The sequence below is a fragment of the Hylobates moloch genome, unplaced genomic scaffold, assembly GCF_009828535.3.
Source record: "Hylobates moloch isolate HMO894 unplaced genomic scaffold, HMol_V3 SCAFFOLD_2, whole genome shotgun sequence".
NCBI classification, from domain to species: Eukaryota; Metazoa; Chordata; class Mammalia; order Primates; family Hylobatidae; genus Hylobates; species Hylobates moloch.
In genome coordinates this window covers 37,481,333-37,502,240 of record NW_026652277.1, presented here as the reverse complement: position 1 = coordinate 37,502,240, position 20,908 = coordinate 37,481,333, and the positions used below count along the sequence as shown (strand labels likewise).

The window sequence follows — 20,908 nt, the reverse complement described above, 5'->3', positions numbered from 1 at the left end:
AGGAAATGGAATATGCCAAATGACCGTGGGGCGATATGAAAACTTGCCTGACCACACTGGAAAGTCTCAAGAAAAAAGAATGGAGAGTTAAGAGGTAGTAGGCCTTTATGTAACTGGTTGAAGATGTTGAGCCACAGTGCTCTTGAGAAGGAGAGTAATGTGAGAGCCCTGGTGTTGTAGGAAGTGGGCTGTCAACGTACAGAATGATTTGTGGAGGACGCAGCAGAAGATCACACATGAGGCTACCAAGCCTCAGTGCTTTTATTTTTTTCACTGAAAACATAAAACGTACCTTAATCTTTGTTATAGGGATGAAACAGCATTATGAATATGAAGTAATAGGTAACTATTGTTTGTCCATTAAATAAAATATCATATGTTGATCACCATTGCCTAATACATAGGAAGAATTTAAAACATGCTAGCTCACTCCCTTCCACTTAAGAGGCCTTTATAATAATGCACATATGAAAAAGTGGTAGGTAGAAATAGGAAGAAAAGGCAGAATCCAATACATATCAGAGGGAAAAGAACTATTTTGAGAACAATTGTAATGTTTAAACAATGGAAAAACATTAAAGTATGTTTTGATTCATTCAATAATGGACTCTTATAAAGATATTTAAAATCATGATTTTAAAGCGCATGCAATAGCATGAGGATTAATGAGAAAAGGGTAGAAAACATTACATAATACATGATCTCAGCTATGTAAACTGTGAAGAAAAAAATATTTTATTAAATGTTTTGATTTTGTTAAAATATACTTTTAAAGGTTTAGGATAAAAATTGCCAAGGCATTGAAATGAAAGAGTGAATGACAGGAAGAATCAAATAAAATTTCATATTCAGGCCTGAAGACTCTTTGGTCTGTATATTCCTTGGCTATACATACATTATGTTTTTTCAATGTGACAACATTTTAGGTATTTACATTTTAGGTATTACTATATTTACAAAATACTCACAGCCTTGTCCAAAAGAATTAGATAGATTTAGAGAGGAAGCCATTAACCCTTTTATGACCCATGGTTCCAAGCTCATTACTAATACTGATTAATGCATATCAATTTTTAATCCAACAGTATCAGTCATTAACTTTCATTCACCATGAAAGAGCTTTATGAGGCTTATTCTCTAGATGCAGAGAAACTACATAATAAACTGAAACCAAGTAATAGTACAAAAGCACACCTGATGAATCTGGTGATTCTGGATACAAATATCAGAGGTAGGAGTGAGTACAGTGTACACTCTCAATACTGTGAGGTAAAAGACTGATCAAGTTAGGTTAATAAATGAAGATTTGATGTCTATTATGATGCCTCTGATGATCAAAAAATTTGTTTTCTGTAGTATTGCTTCATGTAGTAAATTGGAACTGAACCAAATGATATATTTTATAATTAGTTCGTCCTTTTAAAGTATAATGACAACATTAGGACTTGTGGCTTGATGTTGCCTTCTGAAGTTCTAGAAGAAAGGAGGTCAATGATGGTTCTAAATTACACCTCAGCAGAAAGCTGTGAGTATAAAATTTCTAGAGGAAGTGTTTTCAGAATTGTTGGAGGAAAATAAATGGTTTTGCTAATTTGTCTGAAGTAATGTTCTGTTTACATTGAAAGTAGATTTGGGCTGGATAGGTCACATTTAACATTTCAGGCCTAATGAAAACCCACGAACAAAAAAGATTTTGGTATGGAAAAATATGTTTCAAGCTGCCTCTTTGCAATTTAAACCTCTAGGAATTACCTGAATTGGGAACAATAAGATGACCTCCCAGCGAGTTGAAGCTGCCAAATGCGGTACAGGATGGATCAGTCTGCCTTGCTAGACTCTGGTTCTTCAGGTTGAGGGCTTCATTCTCCAACAACGACTGGGTCATCTGAGGGGACAGCTTGGACGTAAACTCAGAGAGGTCATCTTGGGGGGTGACAGCACCTGAGGTGTTGTACACTTTGATTTTCAGGTTGGGCAGTGGATCCAGAATTGGAGAGTTGGTCATTGGGATTTTGTCTGAGACGTCATGCAGGGCATAGACAGGCCCTCTGTACATGGCTGCAGCTGACGTGAGGTCTGGGGGTACCGCCAGCAGATCTGAGTCAGAAAGAGAAAATAATCCCATTGGCATTCTCCATTCAGGCCAACCTACATTAGTCAGACTCCCCCTCACACTTTCTGAGCCAAAAGTAAAGCAGCTCAGCTAATATCGGAGATGGATAGACAGGCTCTACTGAAAACAGGGCAATCAGATAACTACCAGCTATTTTATTATTGGCTATAAGTAAGTGGTCAAGCTCATTCTATAATTTGCTTTGATGTCTACTCATTATGCCCAAGGTATTTAGCTATTTCAACAGATTGGATTGAACAACGAGCCTCACTAGGTGATGATTAGCTATGGTTTCCCTGGTCTATACTGGATTTGGGTTCACTGGTAAATCATTCTATTCATAGCAATACAAGATACCTTGTCAAAGGAAAGAAAAAAAGAGACTCAAGAAATCAGTCAACCAATCAGAGTACTCTTTTCAAATAGAAGTTAAAAAGTGACAGAGCAATCTGTCAGAAAAGAAAAAAAGAGGATTTATCTTGTTAACTCTAATTTGTTATGTAAATGACATCAATACAGTAATGAACAAAATTAACTCAAATTGCTGTCTTCATGGAGCTTACATTCTAGCTGAATGAGATGACTCTAAAGTCATTGATTTTTGAAACTGCTTACATGCATAAGTAACAGGGTGTGAAGTGGAATGTCAACTGACCTTGTCTTGCTGCCTTGATGTTCACAGGCTGAAAGCCCCCATTGAGTGCCGAAGAGTCAATAATATCTGACTCAAAGTCACGATGATTCTTCCGATACACAAACAAGGCCACAACTACAGAGATCGCCAGGCAAACGATCACTGCTATCACAATCCCAACATAGAGAGCCACATCATCTGAATCAGGAGCAGCTAGAGAGAAGAGTGAAACACTGAACCAGCTGCTTACAGAAATTTCTCACAGTACACATATGTATTGCTATAATTTTTTCAGAGATTCACTGCCTTTTTTATAGGTTAATTTCAAATCTATTTCAAAAGCTATATAAAATGGCTGTGGCCTTTCAGTGGAAAATTATCTCTGATTTCTTTTCCTTTCTCACTCTGCATCTATCCACCCACTAATCTATCTTATAATTGGGCAGCATAACAGACTGTTTATTACTAGGCATATAAAGAAACTGGAACTAAAACCATCCCAACCCACAGGAAAAAAAAAGTTTATTACTCATTTCAGGTGGAAAAGTTTGGAAGGGTTTTTGAATTCACTGATAGTTCTTTAAAAACATAAACATAAACACTGTTAGAAATATCTGGCATGTTTTAAATCTGCATATTTATTGAACCAGAATATTTTCCTAAGTATCATTCCAAGTCATAAAATTACTTTCCATAGCACTCTTCTCACTTTCCCCTAAATCAATGGAGAGGTGGGTGGGAATGGTGTAACTAAGCAAAGCAAATATTAGGAGCAAACATATTAGATTTGAAAGGTGTGCTTTCGGAGGGCCCAGATCTGGGGGACAGAGGTTAATGCTGATAACTGTTTCTAAGTCCGGGCTTTGATACACAGATGCAGTATTACTTCTGAGAACCCTGAGCTTCTCACGGTCCCCTGTCAGAGATTTACATTTGAGCTACTCATTACTAGAATAAAATATAGCTCTCTTGTGCACTAAGGAAGATAAAGGTCTGGTTCAGTGATCAGAAAGGTCAGACTACCCCAGAAGGCAAATAAGCATTCGACCAACACGGTATGTCAGTCAACTGAGGCCTTTTTTCTGGAAAAGAATTCCTATAAATGTTGCATGTTGCCTTGGTGGCATAGAACATGCTTTCAACTAACTAGAAAAGGTGATAGAAGCTGATAATTAAAACAAACAAATGAAATGAAACCTTTGTGGACCCCTTTGACATTTTTAAGTCTCTGTTTTTAGTTTTCTGTGATGCACAAAAACATGTTCAGCAAAATTAATCAAAGCTGCTCCACTCACTGTAAAAGAGGTTGTTAAATTGGTACTTCAGATAGTCGAGAACAACCTAGAATTTTATGGTCAATTTTATAGACGTGTGCATTTTTCAGGGAGAGAGAACTTTCACATTTGTAGGTCCCATGACTTCCTAAAATGTGAGGAACCACGGCCCTCTCCTAACACTCAACAGCCACACGGTTTACATGGTGAAATAACTCATCATTTCATTTGCCAGTGGCTCACGAGATAACCCACACTCTAATGTCATGGAATCTTTCACATATTAGCAGTGTAAATGAATTCTCTATTGGAAATTGCTCTATCTCTTTTAGCATTTTGTGTTTAAATGTAATGTATCCAATGCTTTCTTTTAAAAATATTTTTCCCCAAATTTCCAGAATATTCACTTTCCCATCAATCAAGTCAATATTAGCAAATTTTCTTCAGAAAACCAGTGATATCGCAAATACTCTTGGTTGGGTGAGTGCTGCTTTCAAAGTACTTACTTCACTTTTCTGTTGGGTTTTATTTGAGGATTTGAGGCACTGCTGCAGGATTCTGAACTCTGGTCAGAAAATTACATCTAAATTCTTAATGTTTTACTTTACCAGGTCATAGTTACTTATTCAACATTCATGATTTCTAGCTCAACCGATCTGTCTTTTTTCAACCCTTTCCTTTTTAGTATTTGAACCCTGCCCTTTACTTATATCAGCATATTTCATGATATGTTTTGTCAGCTACTGGGACTCAAGCTTTGAATGGTAGACTGATAGATTTTAAAGCTGGCAGAGTCTTGAAATGATCCTTTCTTCTCTTCAGCAGCAAAAATCTAATTTATTTTTCATGTTAGAATATATTAGGCTCCTATTTCCTGTGTGCACATCTGTAATCCAAAGAAAGGTAAACTTGAACTAGGGGCAATAACGTTAAATGATTATTCAGCAACATAAAATCCAAACATCAAACTTACTAGAAAATCCATATTCATTCTGGGTTCTCTGTTCAGTTGAAATGGGATAAATGAAACCTTGAAAAGAAAAAAAAATGAAACAAAAATGGGAACAAAATCAAATTAATGAGGGAAAGAAAATAGGAAGCATGAAAAATGGTTTAATTAAAAGGAAAAGAAACCTGTGGTCTTTCAAAATTCTGGTTCAGTACAAAATTATGATTTTGCATCTCCTGTCTGCTCTGGAGCCTCACTAAGAATTAATAAGCAGGCAGATTGAATTTTAGAGCAAAAACTGGTCTCGAGTCACTAACTTTGGAGTGCTTAAAGTCTTTCTTTTATTGAGCATAAACTCTAATGGATCTAATTTATTTCAGACATCAAGGGTCATTAGCATAAGGAAAATCTTTTTTCCTTATCCCTGCCATATGCTTTAATTCCCAGGACATATTCAGTAAGGCTCTAAACAGTTTTTTTTCTTTTTTATTTAATCATAACAGCTTGCGCTTGGTCTAAGAGAACTAAAGAAGACCTGTCATCATTGGTCAAAGGTTAAGTACCCATTTACTGAGCTAAGCTGAGACCACCTCTCCCCCGCTCCATCTCAAATCTACTTTTTGGATTTTCTGTTGTTTCTTGCCCCCTTCATTTAATAGGAGTCCAGTAGATTTTGCCTAGGGACTGAACAGTTTGTCAATGCAATGGAAACTGGATGCTTTTTATTTGAAATCATTAGAAAAATCAATAGGACCTAGAGGTTATAAGGTTACTTATTTTAGGGCTTCAGAGAAATGGTGTATATTGGGAAAAATAAAAACTTCATCTCAATAGAAAAATGCAGAAATAGCACTAGCATTTTATTTCTCTTCCTTTTTAGTGTATTTTGAAGATGGAAACTGACAATAATAATGCAATATAGATAATGATAATAATGTGAAGTGGAATAAGATAGGGAAAAGTCACTTAAAATATGTTCAACACAAACCTTTTGAAATGAAAAACCTATGGAAAGTTTTAAAGTATATCTTATACTGGTAACCACAGTTCTCCAAGATTTACTATTTTGCTACATATGAATTAATAAAATGATATAGCACCATTTGGATTAATCCAATGAAGATGACTAAGAAGCATGTGAATTAAACCTTCCTAGTAATACTCAAGGACAAAAAAACAAAGGAAAACTGCAAGATTCACAATTAATTGGCTCAAAATGAAAGGTCTATAAAGCTGTAATACTAAAAGCAACTCTAAATCGTGCCTTAGGTAGGACTTCCATAGTTTGCCGAACACTCAGTTCTTACAAGCTATTTACCTATTTGGGGGAACTAATTCTGGAGAAACATGCAGTGCTACCTTAATGAAAGAGAGCTTTGCTGTAGCACAGACAGGTTTGCTCTGAATTAATTTTTAATGCTTTATTTTAGAGCAATGATTGCAACCTCCTACTCAGTTTTATAAATATTATATTCCTTATTCTAGTTGTCTGAGTCCATGTATTAGGTTTGATTTTCATTTTTAAACACTACTGCCTGGTAATAAAATTTTTCCATTTGTATTCTGTAAACTCAATAAAAGGACATCTGGGACATATACAGGCTCTATTTTCAAAATCCAAAGACTTAACACAAAACAAGTTCACTGCTAGTAGAGGAGACCAGATCACAATGCCATCCTCCTGGAAGTGATGATGTTAAGTAGAAGAATGTCAAAAGACTTACTTTTGCAGGTAAGAGGGCAAGGAAATGAGTATAAAAGGCATATTTACAAATGCTATGATGCTCATCCTGAAACTTTTGGTAAGAATCAGCCTGGCAGCCAGGCACGGTGGCTCACGTCTGTAATCCCAGCACTTTAAGAGGCTGAGGCAGGTGGATCGCCTGAGCTCATGAGTATGAGACAGTCTGGGCAACATGGTGAAAGCCCATCTCTACCCAAAATACAAAAAATTAGCCAGGCGTGGTGGCGCGTGCCTGTGATCCCAGCTACTCGGGAGGATGAGGTGGGAGAATCACTGGAGACTGGGAGGTGGAGATTGCAGTGAGCAGAGATTGCGCCACTGCACTCCAGCCTGGGCAATAGAGTGAGACTCTGTCTCAAAAAATAAAAAGAATCAGCATGGTCCTGCTTGAATAAGCAGAAGAGCTGCATCTTGCAAAAGGAAAGCCTGTCTCCAGCTAGATATCACGTGGTCTGAAATTTCTCCCTGTAAAGCAGTTCTGACTTTTTTGTCCCTGCTTCCCACCAGAATTCCTGTTCTTGATAGGCAGACCAAGAATAGAGAATATAACTTTGTAATTTCGATTTGAATGTCAACTTTCACAAATTATGTAGATTTAAACTACTCAATAAATGTTTTGTGCCTTATTATTTATCTGAAACTTCAATCTCATTCCAGGCACAGAATTGGAATTCATTCATTCATTCATTCATCATCCATTTAGCAAATACTCTTGAACCTTATTATATTCTGGGTTCTGTTGTAGACATGGGGATACTTTCCTGTTTTTACTGAAGTTTAACAGAAAATAAGCAAGTAAACAAAATAATAAGATCATTTCAAATAGTAAAAAAGTTCTTTTAAAAATAAACCAAAAGAACGTAATGTGTTCGGAGATGTCAGGATGGCCAACTTAGGGAATTAAGGAAGAATTTTTTTTTTTTTAATTGAGCTGAAATTTGACCTGGAGCTTGAAAAAAAGAAAGAATCTGCCAAGTGAAAATCAGGAGGCAAGTGCTTGATGAGAAATGACAATAAATACGAAAGTCCTGACAGAAAGACAGAATGGTTAGAGGGTGGGGAGCAAGCAAGAAAGGAAAGGGAGGAGGTGGGGTCAGAGGACAGGCAGCACCAGGTCACGTCCTGGTGGGCCAGGATGAGGAGTCTCACTCTGTCACCCAGGCTGGAGTGCAATGGCACGATCTCGGCTCACTGCAACCTCCACCTCCTGGGTTCGAGCGATTCTCCTGTCTCAGCCTCCCGAGTGGCTGGGATTACAGGTGTGCACCACCACGTCCGGCTAATTTTGGTATTTTTACTAGACATGGGGTTTCACCATGTTGGCTAGACTGGTCTTGAAATCCTGGGCTCAAGCTATCTGCCCACCTTAGCCTCCCAAAATGCTGGGATTACAGGCCCGAGTCACTGCACCTGCCCTCCACAATGAGTATTGATTTTATTCTAAGTGAAATGCATAACCTGTGATAGAATGTCATTTTGAAAAAAATCACTTTGCTTTCTATAGATATGGATTTTCAAATGGAGCAAAGTGATAGGGTTTTACAGATGGCTTCTATAACACATGGCTTAGGAAATGTCTGTCAATAGGTGTATAATATAACTGATGAAGTGTTTGCATTTGAGGTTGTTCTGAGCGAAAATAAAATATTAAAAAAATTAAATACAGCTTCACTCTAAAATATTAAAAATATTAAAATATTTAATATTTAAAAAAATTTTTAAAATATTTTACAAAATCTCACTTACTTTAGTTATTCCTCATAGGCAATTAGGACCAATCTAGCCAAACTCTTATTTTCCTACATGGGAAAATTTAAAACAGACCAGTATTAAGTGTACTCACCAAAGGTTCGACACTCCAATTTACTCTGTTATGGAAACACTGATAAAAAGTTATGTAAGTCATCCCTGTAAAACTTTTTCCATCATTTTCAAAACACTTCTGCAACTACAGAAGTAAAACATCACTTAGCAGGCTGGGAATCAGAGAAGAAGGGGATTACTGTTCCATCCCCTAAATGAGGGGAACACAGAATCACTTTCTGGAGTTTGTTTTTATGCTTCTCCATCTGATCCGTCTCTCACGGAACAACAGGGAACATTTTCTTCAGCTAATGAGGTGATCCTGCTGAGAGGAGTCCTAGCAATAATGAAAAATAACATCTCCGGCAGAACACAGTGCAAAATAATTGTTTTTCAGTTGCTACCGACAGCCTGGTTCAAAAGTTAGGGATTTCAGTTAACTTTCCCGCTACTTCAAAGTAAGGTGGTCTAAGAAAAGCACCGGGCCGTGGGCCAGTACACTGCTTTTCAGTCTCAGGAACATCAGCTTGAATCCTAGCTCTGCCACTTAGCTGGGAGAGCTTGGCTAAACTACTTCACTTTTCTAAGCATCAGTTTCCTAATCTGTCTAAGGGGATATGAATACTTACTTCTAGAGCTGTGGAAGGGATAGATGAGATTTGTAAGGTGCTGGTACATTGCCAGTAATCAAGAAATGACCAACAATGACATTGATATAATTATGATGCATGTCACTAAGGTATACTAAGATGCTGGGTCCTTAAGGGATTTTATTTGTAGAGTCAACGTAGCCTATTATCTAATGAGTGATCTTAGGAAACTCGTTTGAATTTCAGTTTCCCCAGTTATTACACAGACAGGGAGCCCAGTTTTTCAGAGAAGCCATATGCAATGCTCTTTTCTAAGGACTCTTGCACTCTCTTCATGTCAAAAGGCTTATGCCTGTCCTTTGTGGCTTCTGGCAAAAGATATGGTGGTATGTTTCCAAAGCACGTTTTCAAGGCCAGAGTGCAAATTGATGGAAAAAAGGTATCTCAACCAAGAGTGATGCAATTTCTCAAGAGGGTGTTTGGAAATGGGGTAGGGGTGGTGTTTTTTTTTTGGTTGTCATAAGGATTAGGTGGTTGTTTTTTGGCATTTGGTGAGTGAAGGCCAAGGATATTGAATGTCCTGCAATGAAAGAAACAATCTTGCCATGAAAGGATGGCCCAGAACAAAATCCACCTCCCTTGATAACAACTTTCACAATCACCTCTTTTTGACTGAGAAGGCAAGAACAGGCATGGTGTTCAGGGAAAGGTATGAGACTTGTTACCCCTGGGTACAGTGTGGCCTCAGCAACTGCTTTTTCAAGAGCAGTGCTTTTTCAAGGGTAACTGCTTATAACCTATATCCACTTTAAAACAATGTTTTTTTTAAAAAAAATATTTATTTCAAGATAGGGTCTTGCTCTGTCATGCTGGCTGGAGTGCAGTGGCGTGATCATAGCTCCCTGCAGCCTCCACCTCTTGGGATCAAGCAATCCTCCCATCTCAGCCTCCCAAGTAGCTGGGACCACATATCTGCACCACCACACCCAGGCTATTTAAAAAATTTTTTTGTAGAGATGGGGTCTTGCTATGTTGCCCAGGCTGATTTTGAACTCCTGGGCTCAAGCAATCCTCCCACCTTGGCTTCCCAAAGTGCTGGGATTACAGGTGTGAGCCATCGCACCCAGCTGTAACTTGTATTTTTAAAGAAAATTTATTTTTTAAAGCATAGATTTTCCTGACCTGCAGGAATACAGACTAAAGGAGATTCGATTTGGAGAAAACCTTTAAGTGAAGGAAAAATATTTGAAAACTGGAGCAAGAGCAGGCTATGTCTTAAACAGTTCATGCAATGATCTTTTTACTTGAAGACCATCTCATAATTGCTCAAAACATTATCTCAAGAGATTATCTCATTCAATCTTTTTCATATGAGGAGACAGAGTCTCAAAGGTGAGAAAGGATGTTTGCAAAGTTACCCAAAGTGTTGATATTTTACCAACTAAAATTTGGGTCAATAAAACTGACAATGTATAATTTTGCATTGTCCAGCTCTGGGTGGCACCATTCATATTTGTGTTTACTGTAAATTTGGATTAATCATAGAACCATTTTCTGGCTGCTGGTAGTAAAGTGACTTAGGGAACAAATGACTTTTTTCTAATTTGCACAAGGTCATCATTTAGACTAGAGGTGAGGTCGCCCGAACGTTTTAGTGATGTCCAACTTTCACTGGTGTTTATACTGAAGGAAGTAATATCAAATTATCCCTAAGTACACAGCCAAGACCCAGTAACTGAGCAACAATATACCTAAATATAGCCTGTCTGGTGGGTTTATATTTGAGAGTCTCAAGAATAATGCCAGAAACCAAATGTAAATCTTCATTTCCCCAATAAACAGCAACTACTTTTATTTTTCTAGCCTTTTCAAATTTTTTCTTTTCAAGCAATATGGATAGCAAAAAATGATCATGGTTTTATTATTACATTTTTTAAAAATAATTCAAACTGTTTTTATGCCATAATACATACTTCCATAGAAATAATTATCAAGCAAATATTCTGATGTGAGAAACGTCGTAACTTCTGAACATCATTAGCCAGGTTTAAATCCTCAGAACCAAGTCTATGTTCTCACAAACTTGCAAACCCCCAGGATGTTGGAGCGAAAATAGATCATTGATTGGAACTCCCTACTTTAACCCTTTGAGCATAGAGTGGTAAAGGGATTTGTCTAACATTATAAAGCTGGTGAAACAGCAGAGCCAGGGTTGGATCCCAGCCCTCAGGCTACACCTCCACCGTCCTTCTTAAGTACTATGTCAGCAATAATTAGTAGATTCAAATGAGGAGAGACAAGGAAATAACAGAAGAGGACTTGGTGGGCACCTGGCTTAATTTGTAATTCAGTGATTGCATGAGATAACTCTGCTGATTTGGATTGTAAAATATCTCTCCATTTGAAATATTATCATTTATTGTCATGACACTTATAAAGCCAAAAATAGCATAGAGAGGTTGTCTCCTTTAAATGAAAAAAATTTCCAAACAGTGTCTTCTGTTTCAAGTGTGGGGCAAGCAAAGAGGTGTACCAAACCTTGGCATTTCCGCTCTAATGTGACTGGAGAGCCTTGCTAGAATGATGTAGTTGTTAATGCATGATAATCACATTGCATTTGGCATAAAACCCTATAAGTAAATATTTAAAGGAGAAACATCATTTCCCTCAAAAATGATGCCATGTGGAAAAAAGGAATAAACATCAATAATTGGAGGAGCTCTACACGTCAGAAGAAAATCTCATTTTTTTTTTGTTTTTTATTATACTTTAAATTCTGAGATACATGTGCAGAACGTGCAGGTTTGTTACATAGGTATACACGTGCCATGGTGGTTTGCCGCACCCATCAACCTGTCATCTACATTAGGTGTTTCTCCTAATGCTATCCCTCCCCTAGCCCCCCACCCCCGGACAGGCCCCAATGTTTGATGTTCCCCTCCCTGTATCGGTGTGTTCTCATTGTTCAGCTCCCACTTATGAGTGAGAACATGCAGTGTTTGGTTTTCTGTTCCTGAGTTAGTTTGCTGAGAATAATGGTTTCTGGCTTCATTTGTGTCCCTGCAAAAAACATGAACTCATCCTTTTTTTATGGCTGCATAGTATTTCATGGTATATATGTGCCACATTTTCTTTATGTGCTCTATCATTGATGGGCTTTGGTTCCAAGTCTTTGTTATTGTGAACAGTGCTGCAATAAACATATGTGTGCATGTGTCTTTATAGTAGAATGATTTATAATCCTTTGTGTACACACCCAGTAATGGGATTGCTGGGTTAAATGGTATTTCTGGTTCTAGATCCTTGAGGAATCGCCACACTGTCTTCCACAATGGTTGAACTAATTTACACTCCCACCAACAGTGTAAAAGTGTTCCTATTTCTCCATATCCTCCTCAGAATCCGTTGTTTCCTGACTTTTTTTTTTTTTTTTTTTTTTTGGAGATGGAGTTTCACTCTCATTGCCCAGGCTGGAGTGCAGTGGCATGATCTCGGCTCACTGCAACCACTGCCTCCTGGGTTCAAGCAATTCTCCTGCCTCAGCCTCCCAAGTAGCTGGGATTACAGGCATCTGCCACTATGCCCAGCTAATTTTTTGTATTTTTAGTAGAGATGGGTTTCACCATGTTGGCCAGGCTGGTCTCAAACTCCTGACCTCAGGTGATCCACCCGCCTCGGCCTCCCAAAGTGCTGGGATTACAGGTGTGAGCCACTGTGCCCAGCCTGTTTACTGACTTTTTAATGATCACCATTCTAACTGGTGTGAGATGGTATCTCATTGTGGTTTTGATTTGCATTTCTCTAATGACCAGTGATGATGAGATTTTTTTCATGTTTGTTGGCTGCATAAATGTCTTCTTTTGAGAAATGTCTGTTTATATCCTTTGCCCACTTTTTGATGGGTTTTTTTTTTCTTATAAATTTGTTTAAGTTCCTTGTAGATTATGGATATTAGCCCTTTGTCAGATGGATAGATTGCAAAAATTTTCTCCCATTCTATAAGTTGCCTGTTCACTCTGATGAGTTTCTTTCGCTGTGCAGAAGCTCTTTAGTTTAATTAGATCCCATTTGTCAATTTTGGCTTTTGTTGCCATTGCTTTTGATGTTTTAGTCATGAAGTCTTTGCCCATGCCTATGTCCTGAATGGTATTGCCTAGGTTTTCTTCTAGGGTTTTTATGGTTTTATGTCTTACATTTAAGTCTTTAATCCATCTTGAGTTAATTTTTGTATTAAGTGTAAGGAAGGGGTCCAGTTTTAGTTTTCTGCATATGGCCAGTTTTCCCAACACCATTCATTAAATAGGGCATCCTTTCCCCATTTTAAAGCAATAAAAGCTGATAACCACTTGCTTCTGGCATCCAAGATCCTGCATGAGAACAGGTTTAAAAATGAGACAGATCTGCCTTCATACATTGGCTCCAGCACTCATCTGTGGGTGTTGGGAGGGCTGTTTCAATTCTATGCCTCAGTTTCTTCCTTTGCAAAAGAGAACTATTATTAGGGGATTAACAAAAGTTCTGTTTGTAAGGCTTTTTTCTACCTTTTGTGTATTAATTAAATTGAGCTCAATTCAATTTTGTCTTAACTTGGTCATGTCTGACACAGTAGACTGGGGTCAGAAGCAACTAATGCCAGGGCCTAAAATCAGTGTATAAGGTGGACAGCAAACAGAATTAAAATGAAATCTGAAATATCTTTAAACTACCATATAAGATATGGTACTTTTTATGCCCTCTAAAGTGTATATGTAGGTGTCTGGGCATTAAAACCCTGCCTTTACATTAGTATCAGATACTTGGCCAAAAAGGAGATAGGTAGAGTTTTAGGAGGTGTCCTGCTTGCCTTTGAGGTTTACTCATTACATTTCAGTATGGAGCTGCTTCTATGACCTTAATACATGTAAATAGATTTTAGGATACTGTGGGGATTAAGCACAATAGAAGATGGATTCATATCTTATGGGGGTGGCTAGGATGCAAGTTATGCATATGACATAAAGTTATTTATAAAAGCATTAAACATATTCTATAAAAGTAGCTATATTTAGGTCACAAAGATCTTGGTTAGTTTTAGTAATATTTATCTACTCTAAGTCCACTAGGCTACTTGATAAGATTGTTCCTCATTTTCTGATCCTGTCGTTAGAAGAATCCCCTCTCCTTGAGCTGGCTGCTTGGTCTTCTTTTTTGCCAGTTACTTTACACTAAGCCAAAGCATGGGCAATTTTTTTTACCCCAATTACATTTTTTTCTGATGCAGATGTTCTTATTAAAACCTCAAGGGCCATTCAAAATAAACATGTCCAGATTTTCTTTTATCCTTTAAGGTCAGCTCTTATATAGCAAACCCATGAGGGCTGCACTAATGATGTCAAAGGTCAGGTCTGTCAAAGACACCCAGGGTCATTTATTATAATTTACCACTCTTCTGAGGGTTTATTTATTGATAGGGCTTAAGGAACTCCAAATAAATGAATACATAAATCCTAGGACATGACAACAACAATTAAAAAGAACATTTGCTTATCACTGATGTCAGTTATCTAAATTGCCATGGTAATTTACTGCTCCAGCCTGCTGAGGACAATGGCCACGCCTCACTAAGCTGGTCCATAGCCCTATTCCTTATAGTGACCAGCCACACCCTTCTGAAAATGAATAGTAGATAATTAACATCCCAGGATGTAAATGTCTTATCTCATGATTCACAGTAGGTGAAGCATAAATGCCTGAAATTTAAACCAAGTTCATTAAAATCAAACTCATAGATCAGCTACTCAAGTGTTTTTATATGTGTTATATTATATAAACTATATGTTTTATGTAAGCGTTATATAAGCTATATTATATTATATTACGTAAACTATATTATAAAACATATTATATATGTTTTATATAAGTGTTATATAATAGACTCTATCCCCATCAATGCTTCTTAGAAAAGAAAAATAAATTATAAATCCAAAAGCAGTGATACCAGAATCCCTCCATGGTAGTAAAGACACCTGATAGAAAAAGTAAAATAATGAAGAGTTCTGATGTAAGGTGACTGACTTCTAGAATACATGAACCTATCTGCTAGATTTCTAGCAAGAAGAAAATTGAGCTTGCAGCCCTGGACCTGCACCCCCGTGATCTCAAAGGAGCCCATGCTTTGCTGTAGTTGCTGGCTTGGTGGCACCTTTCTTGATCCCCTCAGAGTTCCCTTTCCACCTAGATCTAAAGACCTTGCATTTGTTTTCTAACCTGTTTAGTGCTCCATAGGTGTTCATTAGGCTTCTGTGGGCTAAAGTTTCTAACCACATCCTTGCTTTCAAAACCAGGAAAATGTTTTACCAGAAAGGAAAAAAGCAAAAGCAAACCACACTTATTATACCGGACACTGTGTAGCATTGTGTTGGGCGGGCAGGCCATGTACAGAATATTTATTTGCCAGCTGGGACGCTACACATATCAAGAACTACACAAACACAGCTATGACATCAACTTCTTCCAACTATAGATAAAAGCTCTCACTGTCTACCACTCACAATTATGCTTTCCTATCAAACTGCTGTGTTGACAAGAATTTCACTGGGAAATGACTAGCACCTTCTCAAATGCCTACCACAGGCGGTTATAAACGTATCATTCTAAAGTCAAGAAATGAGTATTTGTAAGGTAAATTACTTCCCCACATTAAGTCCACCTGGGCTTCTGGGGGCCCTGGTATGCAGTGTGTCCACACCACAATTTAAACATGGAGAGCTCTGCCACTTCCTCTGTACTTCTGAGAATTAATAGAAGAGCTGTGTGATGTGTAATTTTTTTAATGAGTTGAAAGTGCTAACTTTGCAGAATGCCTAACATTTTAATTTCCCAAAGTCAGGAAGTTCACTGATGCAGACACAATTCCAAGCAGTTCTTGTTAGTAAATTGCAATTTTAAATTTGTCTACTGCGGCATGAACCATCTTCAGCAAGGAGTAATTCTAAGTTCAGATTTGAACTGTTACAAATCCCTATGAGAAACTCCAAACTTACAATGAGAATAAAAACTAAAATCTATAGGAATGGTTGCAGTAACTTAATAATCCAATCTACCATATTGATAAATATATATATAAATCCGCATTTCTGGACTAGGCCATATATATAGTATTTGAATTGCTATTTTCAAAAGGAAGAAGCAGTGATTAAACTATTCATATTATATGCTATCCATGACAGATCTTACTAAAAATTCATTATAAAGATTATAACAGTTAGGCCCCATGTGGTGGCTCAGGCCTGTAATCTCAGCACTTCGGGAGGCCGAGGTGGGCAGATCACTTGAGGTCAGGAGTTCGAGACCAGCATGGCCAACATGGTGAAACCCCATCTCTATTAAAAATACAAACATTAGCTGGGTAGGGTGGTGGATGCCTGTAATCCCAACTATTCGGGAGGCTGAGGCAGGAGAATTGCTTAAACCCAGGAGGCAGAAGGTTGCAGTGAGCCAGAGTCGCGCCACTGCACTCCAGCCTGGGCAACAGAATGAGACTCCATCACATTAAAAAAGAAAAAAAAGATTATAAAAGTTAAAAGTTATCAGGTCTTAGTAATACAATTGTATTTCAACTTAAAATTAAATACGCTTATTGTCTTAGCATTTTTTGAGATTCCTTAAGTGTTTTCTGCTTCTTCTGTATCTTTCTATGTGTCCTGTTCTGTGTCTCTCTCTCTTGTCATAACCATTTAATGTAAAGCCTATTTCAAAAATATATTGTAAAACATGTGGGGTAGCTGCTTTCACATCAGCTTAGGGATGATATAAAGAAACCTAGGGGGTGGAGCCAAGATGGCCGAATAGGAACAGCTCCGGTCTACAGCTCCCAGCGTGAGCGACACAGAAGACGGGTGATTTCTGCATCTCCGTTTGAGATACCGGGTTCATCTCACTAGGGAGTGCCAAACAGTGGGTGCACGACAGTCAGTGCAGCGCACTGTGCGTGAGCCGAAGTAGGGCGAGGCATTGCCTCACTCGGGAAGCGCAGGGGGTCAGGGAGTTCCCTTTCCTAGTCAAAGAAAGGGGTAACAGACGGCACCTGGAAAATCGGGTCAGTGCCACCCTAATAATGCGCTTTTCCAACGGGCCTGGAAAACAGCACACCAGGAGATTCTGTCCCGCACCTGGCTCAGAGGGTCCTATGCCCACGAAGTCTTGCTGATTGCTAGCACAACAGCCTGAGATCAAACTGCAAGGCAGCAGCGAGGCTGGGGGAAGGGCGCCCGCCATTGCCCAGGCTTGCTTAGGTAAACAAAGCAGCCAGGAAGCCTGAACTGGGTGGAGCCCACCACAGCTCAAGGAGGCCTGCCTGCCTCTGTAGGCTCCACCTCTGGGGGCAGGGCAGAGACAAACAAAAAGTCCGCAGGAGCCTCTGCAGACTTAAATGTCCCTGTCTGACAGCTTTGAAGAGAGTAGTGGTTCTCCTAGCACACAGCTGGAGATCTGAGAACAGACAGACTGCCTCCTAAAGTGGGTCCCTGACCCCCGAGCAGCCTAACTGGGAGGCACCCCCCAGTAGGGACAGACTGACACCTCACTCCGCCAGGTACTCCTCTGAGATAAAACTTCCAGAGGAACTATCAGACAGCTGAATTTGTGGTCTCACAAAAATCTGCTGTTCTGTAGCCACCACTGCTGACACCCAGCCAAACAGGGTCTGGAGTGGACCTCTAGCAAACTCCAACAGACCTGCAGCTGAGGGTCCTGTCTGGTAGAAGGAAAACTAACAAACAGAAAGGACATCCACACCAAAAAACCATCTGTACATCACCACCATCAAAGACCAAAAGTAGATAAAACCACAAAAATGGGGAAAAAACAGAGCAGAGAAACTGGAAACTCTAAAAAGCAGAGCACGTCTCCCCCTCCAAAGGAATACAGTTCCCTCACCAGCAATGGAACAAAGCTGGATGGAGAATGAGTTTGACGAGCTGAGAGAAGAAGGCTTCAGATGATCAAATGACTCCGAGCTACGGGAGGAAATTCAAAACAATAGCAAAGAAGTTAAAAACTTTGAAAAAAAATTAGACGAATGGATAACTAGAATAACCAATGGAGAGAAGGGTTCAAAGGAGCTGATGGAGCTGAAAGCCAAGTTTCAAGAACTACGCGAAGATTGCAGAAGCCTCAGTAGCCGATGAGATCAACTGGAAGAAAGGATATCAGTGTTGGAAGATGAAATGAATGAAAAGAAGCGAGAAGGGAAGTTTAGAGAAAAAAGAATAAAAAGAAATGAACAAAGCCTCCAAGAAATTTGGGACTATGTGAAAAGACCAAATCTACGTCTGATTGGTGTATCTGAAAATGACAGGGAGAATGGAACGAAGTTGGAAAACACTCTGCAAGATATTATCCTGGAGAACTTCCCCAATCTAGCAAGGCAGGCCAACATTCAGATTCAGGAAATATAGAGAATGCCACAAAGATACTCCTTGAGAAGAGCAACTCCAAGACACATAATCGTCAGATTCACCAAAGTTGAAATGAAGGAAAAAATGTTAAGGGCAGCCAGAGAGAAAGGTCGGGTTACCCACAAAGGGAAGCCCATCAGACTAACAGCTGATCTCTCAGCAGAAACTCTAGAAGCCAGAAGAGAATGGGGGCCAATATTCAACATTCTTAAAGAAAAGAGTTTTCAACCCAGAATTTCATATCCAGCCAAACTAAGCTTCATAAGTGAAGGAGAAATAAAATACTTTACAGACAAGCAAATGCTGAGTAACTTTGTCACCACCAGGCCTGCCCTAAAAGAGCTCCTCAAGGAAGCACTAAACATGGACAGGAACAACTGGTACCAGCCACTGCAAAAACACGCCAAATTGTAAAGACCATCAAGGCTAGGAAGAAACCGCAACTAACAAGCAAAATAACCAACTAACATCATAATGACAGGATCAAATTCACACATAACAATATTAACTTTAAATGTAAATGGGCTAAATGCTCCAATTAAAAGACACAGACTGGCAAACTGGATAAGGAGTCAAGACCCATCAGTGTGCTGTATTCAGGAAACCCATCTCATGTGCAGAGACACACATAGACTCAAAATAAAGGGATGGGGGAAGATCTATCAAGCAACTGGAAAACAAAAAAAGTCAGGGGTTGCAATCCTAGTCTCTGATAAAATAGACTTTAAACCAACAAAGATCAAAGGAGACAAAGAAGGCCATTACATAATGGTAAAGGGATCAATTCAACAAGAAGAGCTAACTATCCTAAATATATATGCACCCAACACAGGAGCACCCAGATTCATAAAGCAAGTCCTGAGTGACCTACAAAGGGACTTAAACTCCCATACAATAATAATGGGAGATTTTAACACCCCACTGTCAACATTAGACAGATCAACGAGACAGAAATTTAACAAGGATATCCAGGAATTGAACTCCGCTCTGCACAAAGCAGACCTAATAGACATCTACAGAACCCTCCACCCCAAATCAACAGAATATACATTTTTTTCAGCACCACACCACACCTATTCCAAAATTGACCACATAGTTGGAAGTAAAGCTCTCCTCAGCAAATGTAAAAGAACAGAAATTATAACAAACTGTCTCTCAGACCACAGTGCAATCAAACTAGAACTCAGGATTAAGAAACTCACTCAAAACCACTCAACTACATGGAAACCGAACAACCTACTCCTGAAAGACTATTGGGTACATAATGAAAGGAAGGCAGAAATAAAGATGTTCTTTGAAACCAATGAGAACAAAGACACAACATATCAGAATCTCTGGGACACATTCAAAGCAGTGTGCAGAGGGAAATTTATAGCACTAAATGCCCACAAGAGAAAGCAGGAAAGATCCAAAATTGAAACCCTAACATCACAATTAAAAGAACTAGAAAAGCAAGAGCAAACACATTCAAAAGCTAGCAGACGGCTAGAAATAACTAAAATCAGAGCAGAACTGAAAGAAATAGAGACACAAAAAACCCTTCAAAAAATTAATGAATCCAGGAGCTGGTTTTTTGAAAAGATCAACAAAATTGATAGACTGCTAGCAAGACTAATAAAGAAGAAAAGAGAGAAGAATCAAATAGATGCAATAAAAAATGAAAAAGGGGATATCACCACCGATCCCACAGAAATACAATCTACCATCAGAGAATACTACAAACACCTCTATAGAAAAAGGATAAATTTCGACAAAAACACCCCCCAACTAAATAGGAAAATGGAACTCTGAAGATTGTGGCAATAATCAATAGCTTACCAACCAAAAAGAGTCCAGGACCTGATGGATTCACAGCTGAATTCTACCAGAGGTACAAGGAGGAACTGGTACCATTCCTTCTGAAACTATTCCAATCCATAGAAAAAGAGGGAATCCTCCCCAACTCATTTTATGAGGCCAGCATCGTCCTGATACCAAAGCATGGCAGAGACATAACCAAAAAAGAGAATTTCAGACCAATATCCTTGATGAACATTGATGCAAAAATCCTCAATAAAATACTGGCAAACCGAATCCAGCAGCACATCAAAAAGCTTATCCACCATGATCAAGTGGGCTTCATCCCTGGGATGCAAGGCTGGTTCAACATATGCAAATCAATAAATGTAATCCAGCATATAAACAGAACCAAAGACAAAAACCACATGATTATCTCAATAGATGCAGAAAAGGCCTTTGACAAAATTCAACAACCCTTCATGCTAAACACTCTCAATAACTTAGGTATCGATAGGACGTATCTCAAAATAATAAGAGCTATCTACGACAACCCCACAGCCAATATCCTACTGAATGGGCAAAAAC

The 20,908-nt window shown here is 38.7% G+C and overlaps 1 protein-coding gene across 1 annotated transcript in view; it reads right to left on the bottom strand.

Moving 5' to 3' along the window:
• UNC5C (unc-5 netrin receptor C) overlaps positions 1 to 20,908 on the bottom strand; it is a 396,902-nt gene that overhangs the window by 49,462 nt on the left and 326,532 nt on the right. The window contains exons 8-9 of the mRNA XM_032137047.2: positions 2,769 to 2,960; positions 1,753 to 2,097 (exon numbers count right to left, since the gene is read on the bottom strand). Of these exons, the coding sequence (XP_031992938.1) occupies positions 1,753 to 2,097; positions 2,769 to 2,960 (537 nt within the window). The remainder of the gene's footprint in view (positions 1 to 1,752; positions 2,098 to 2,768; positions 2,961 to 20,908) is intronic.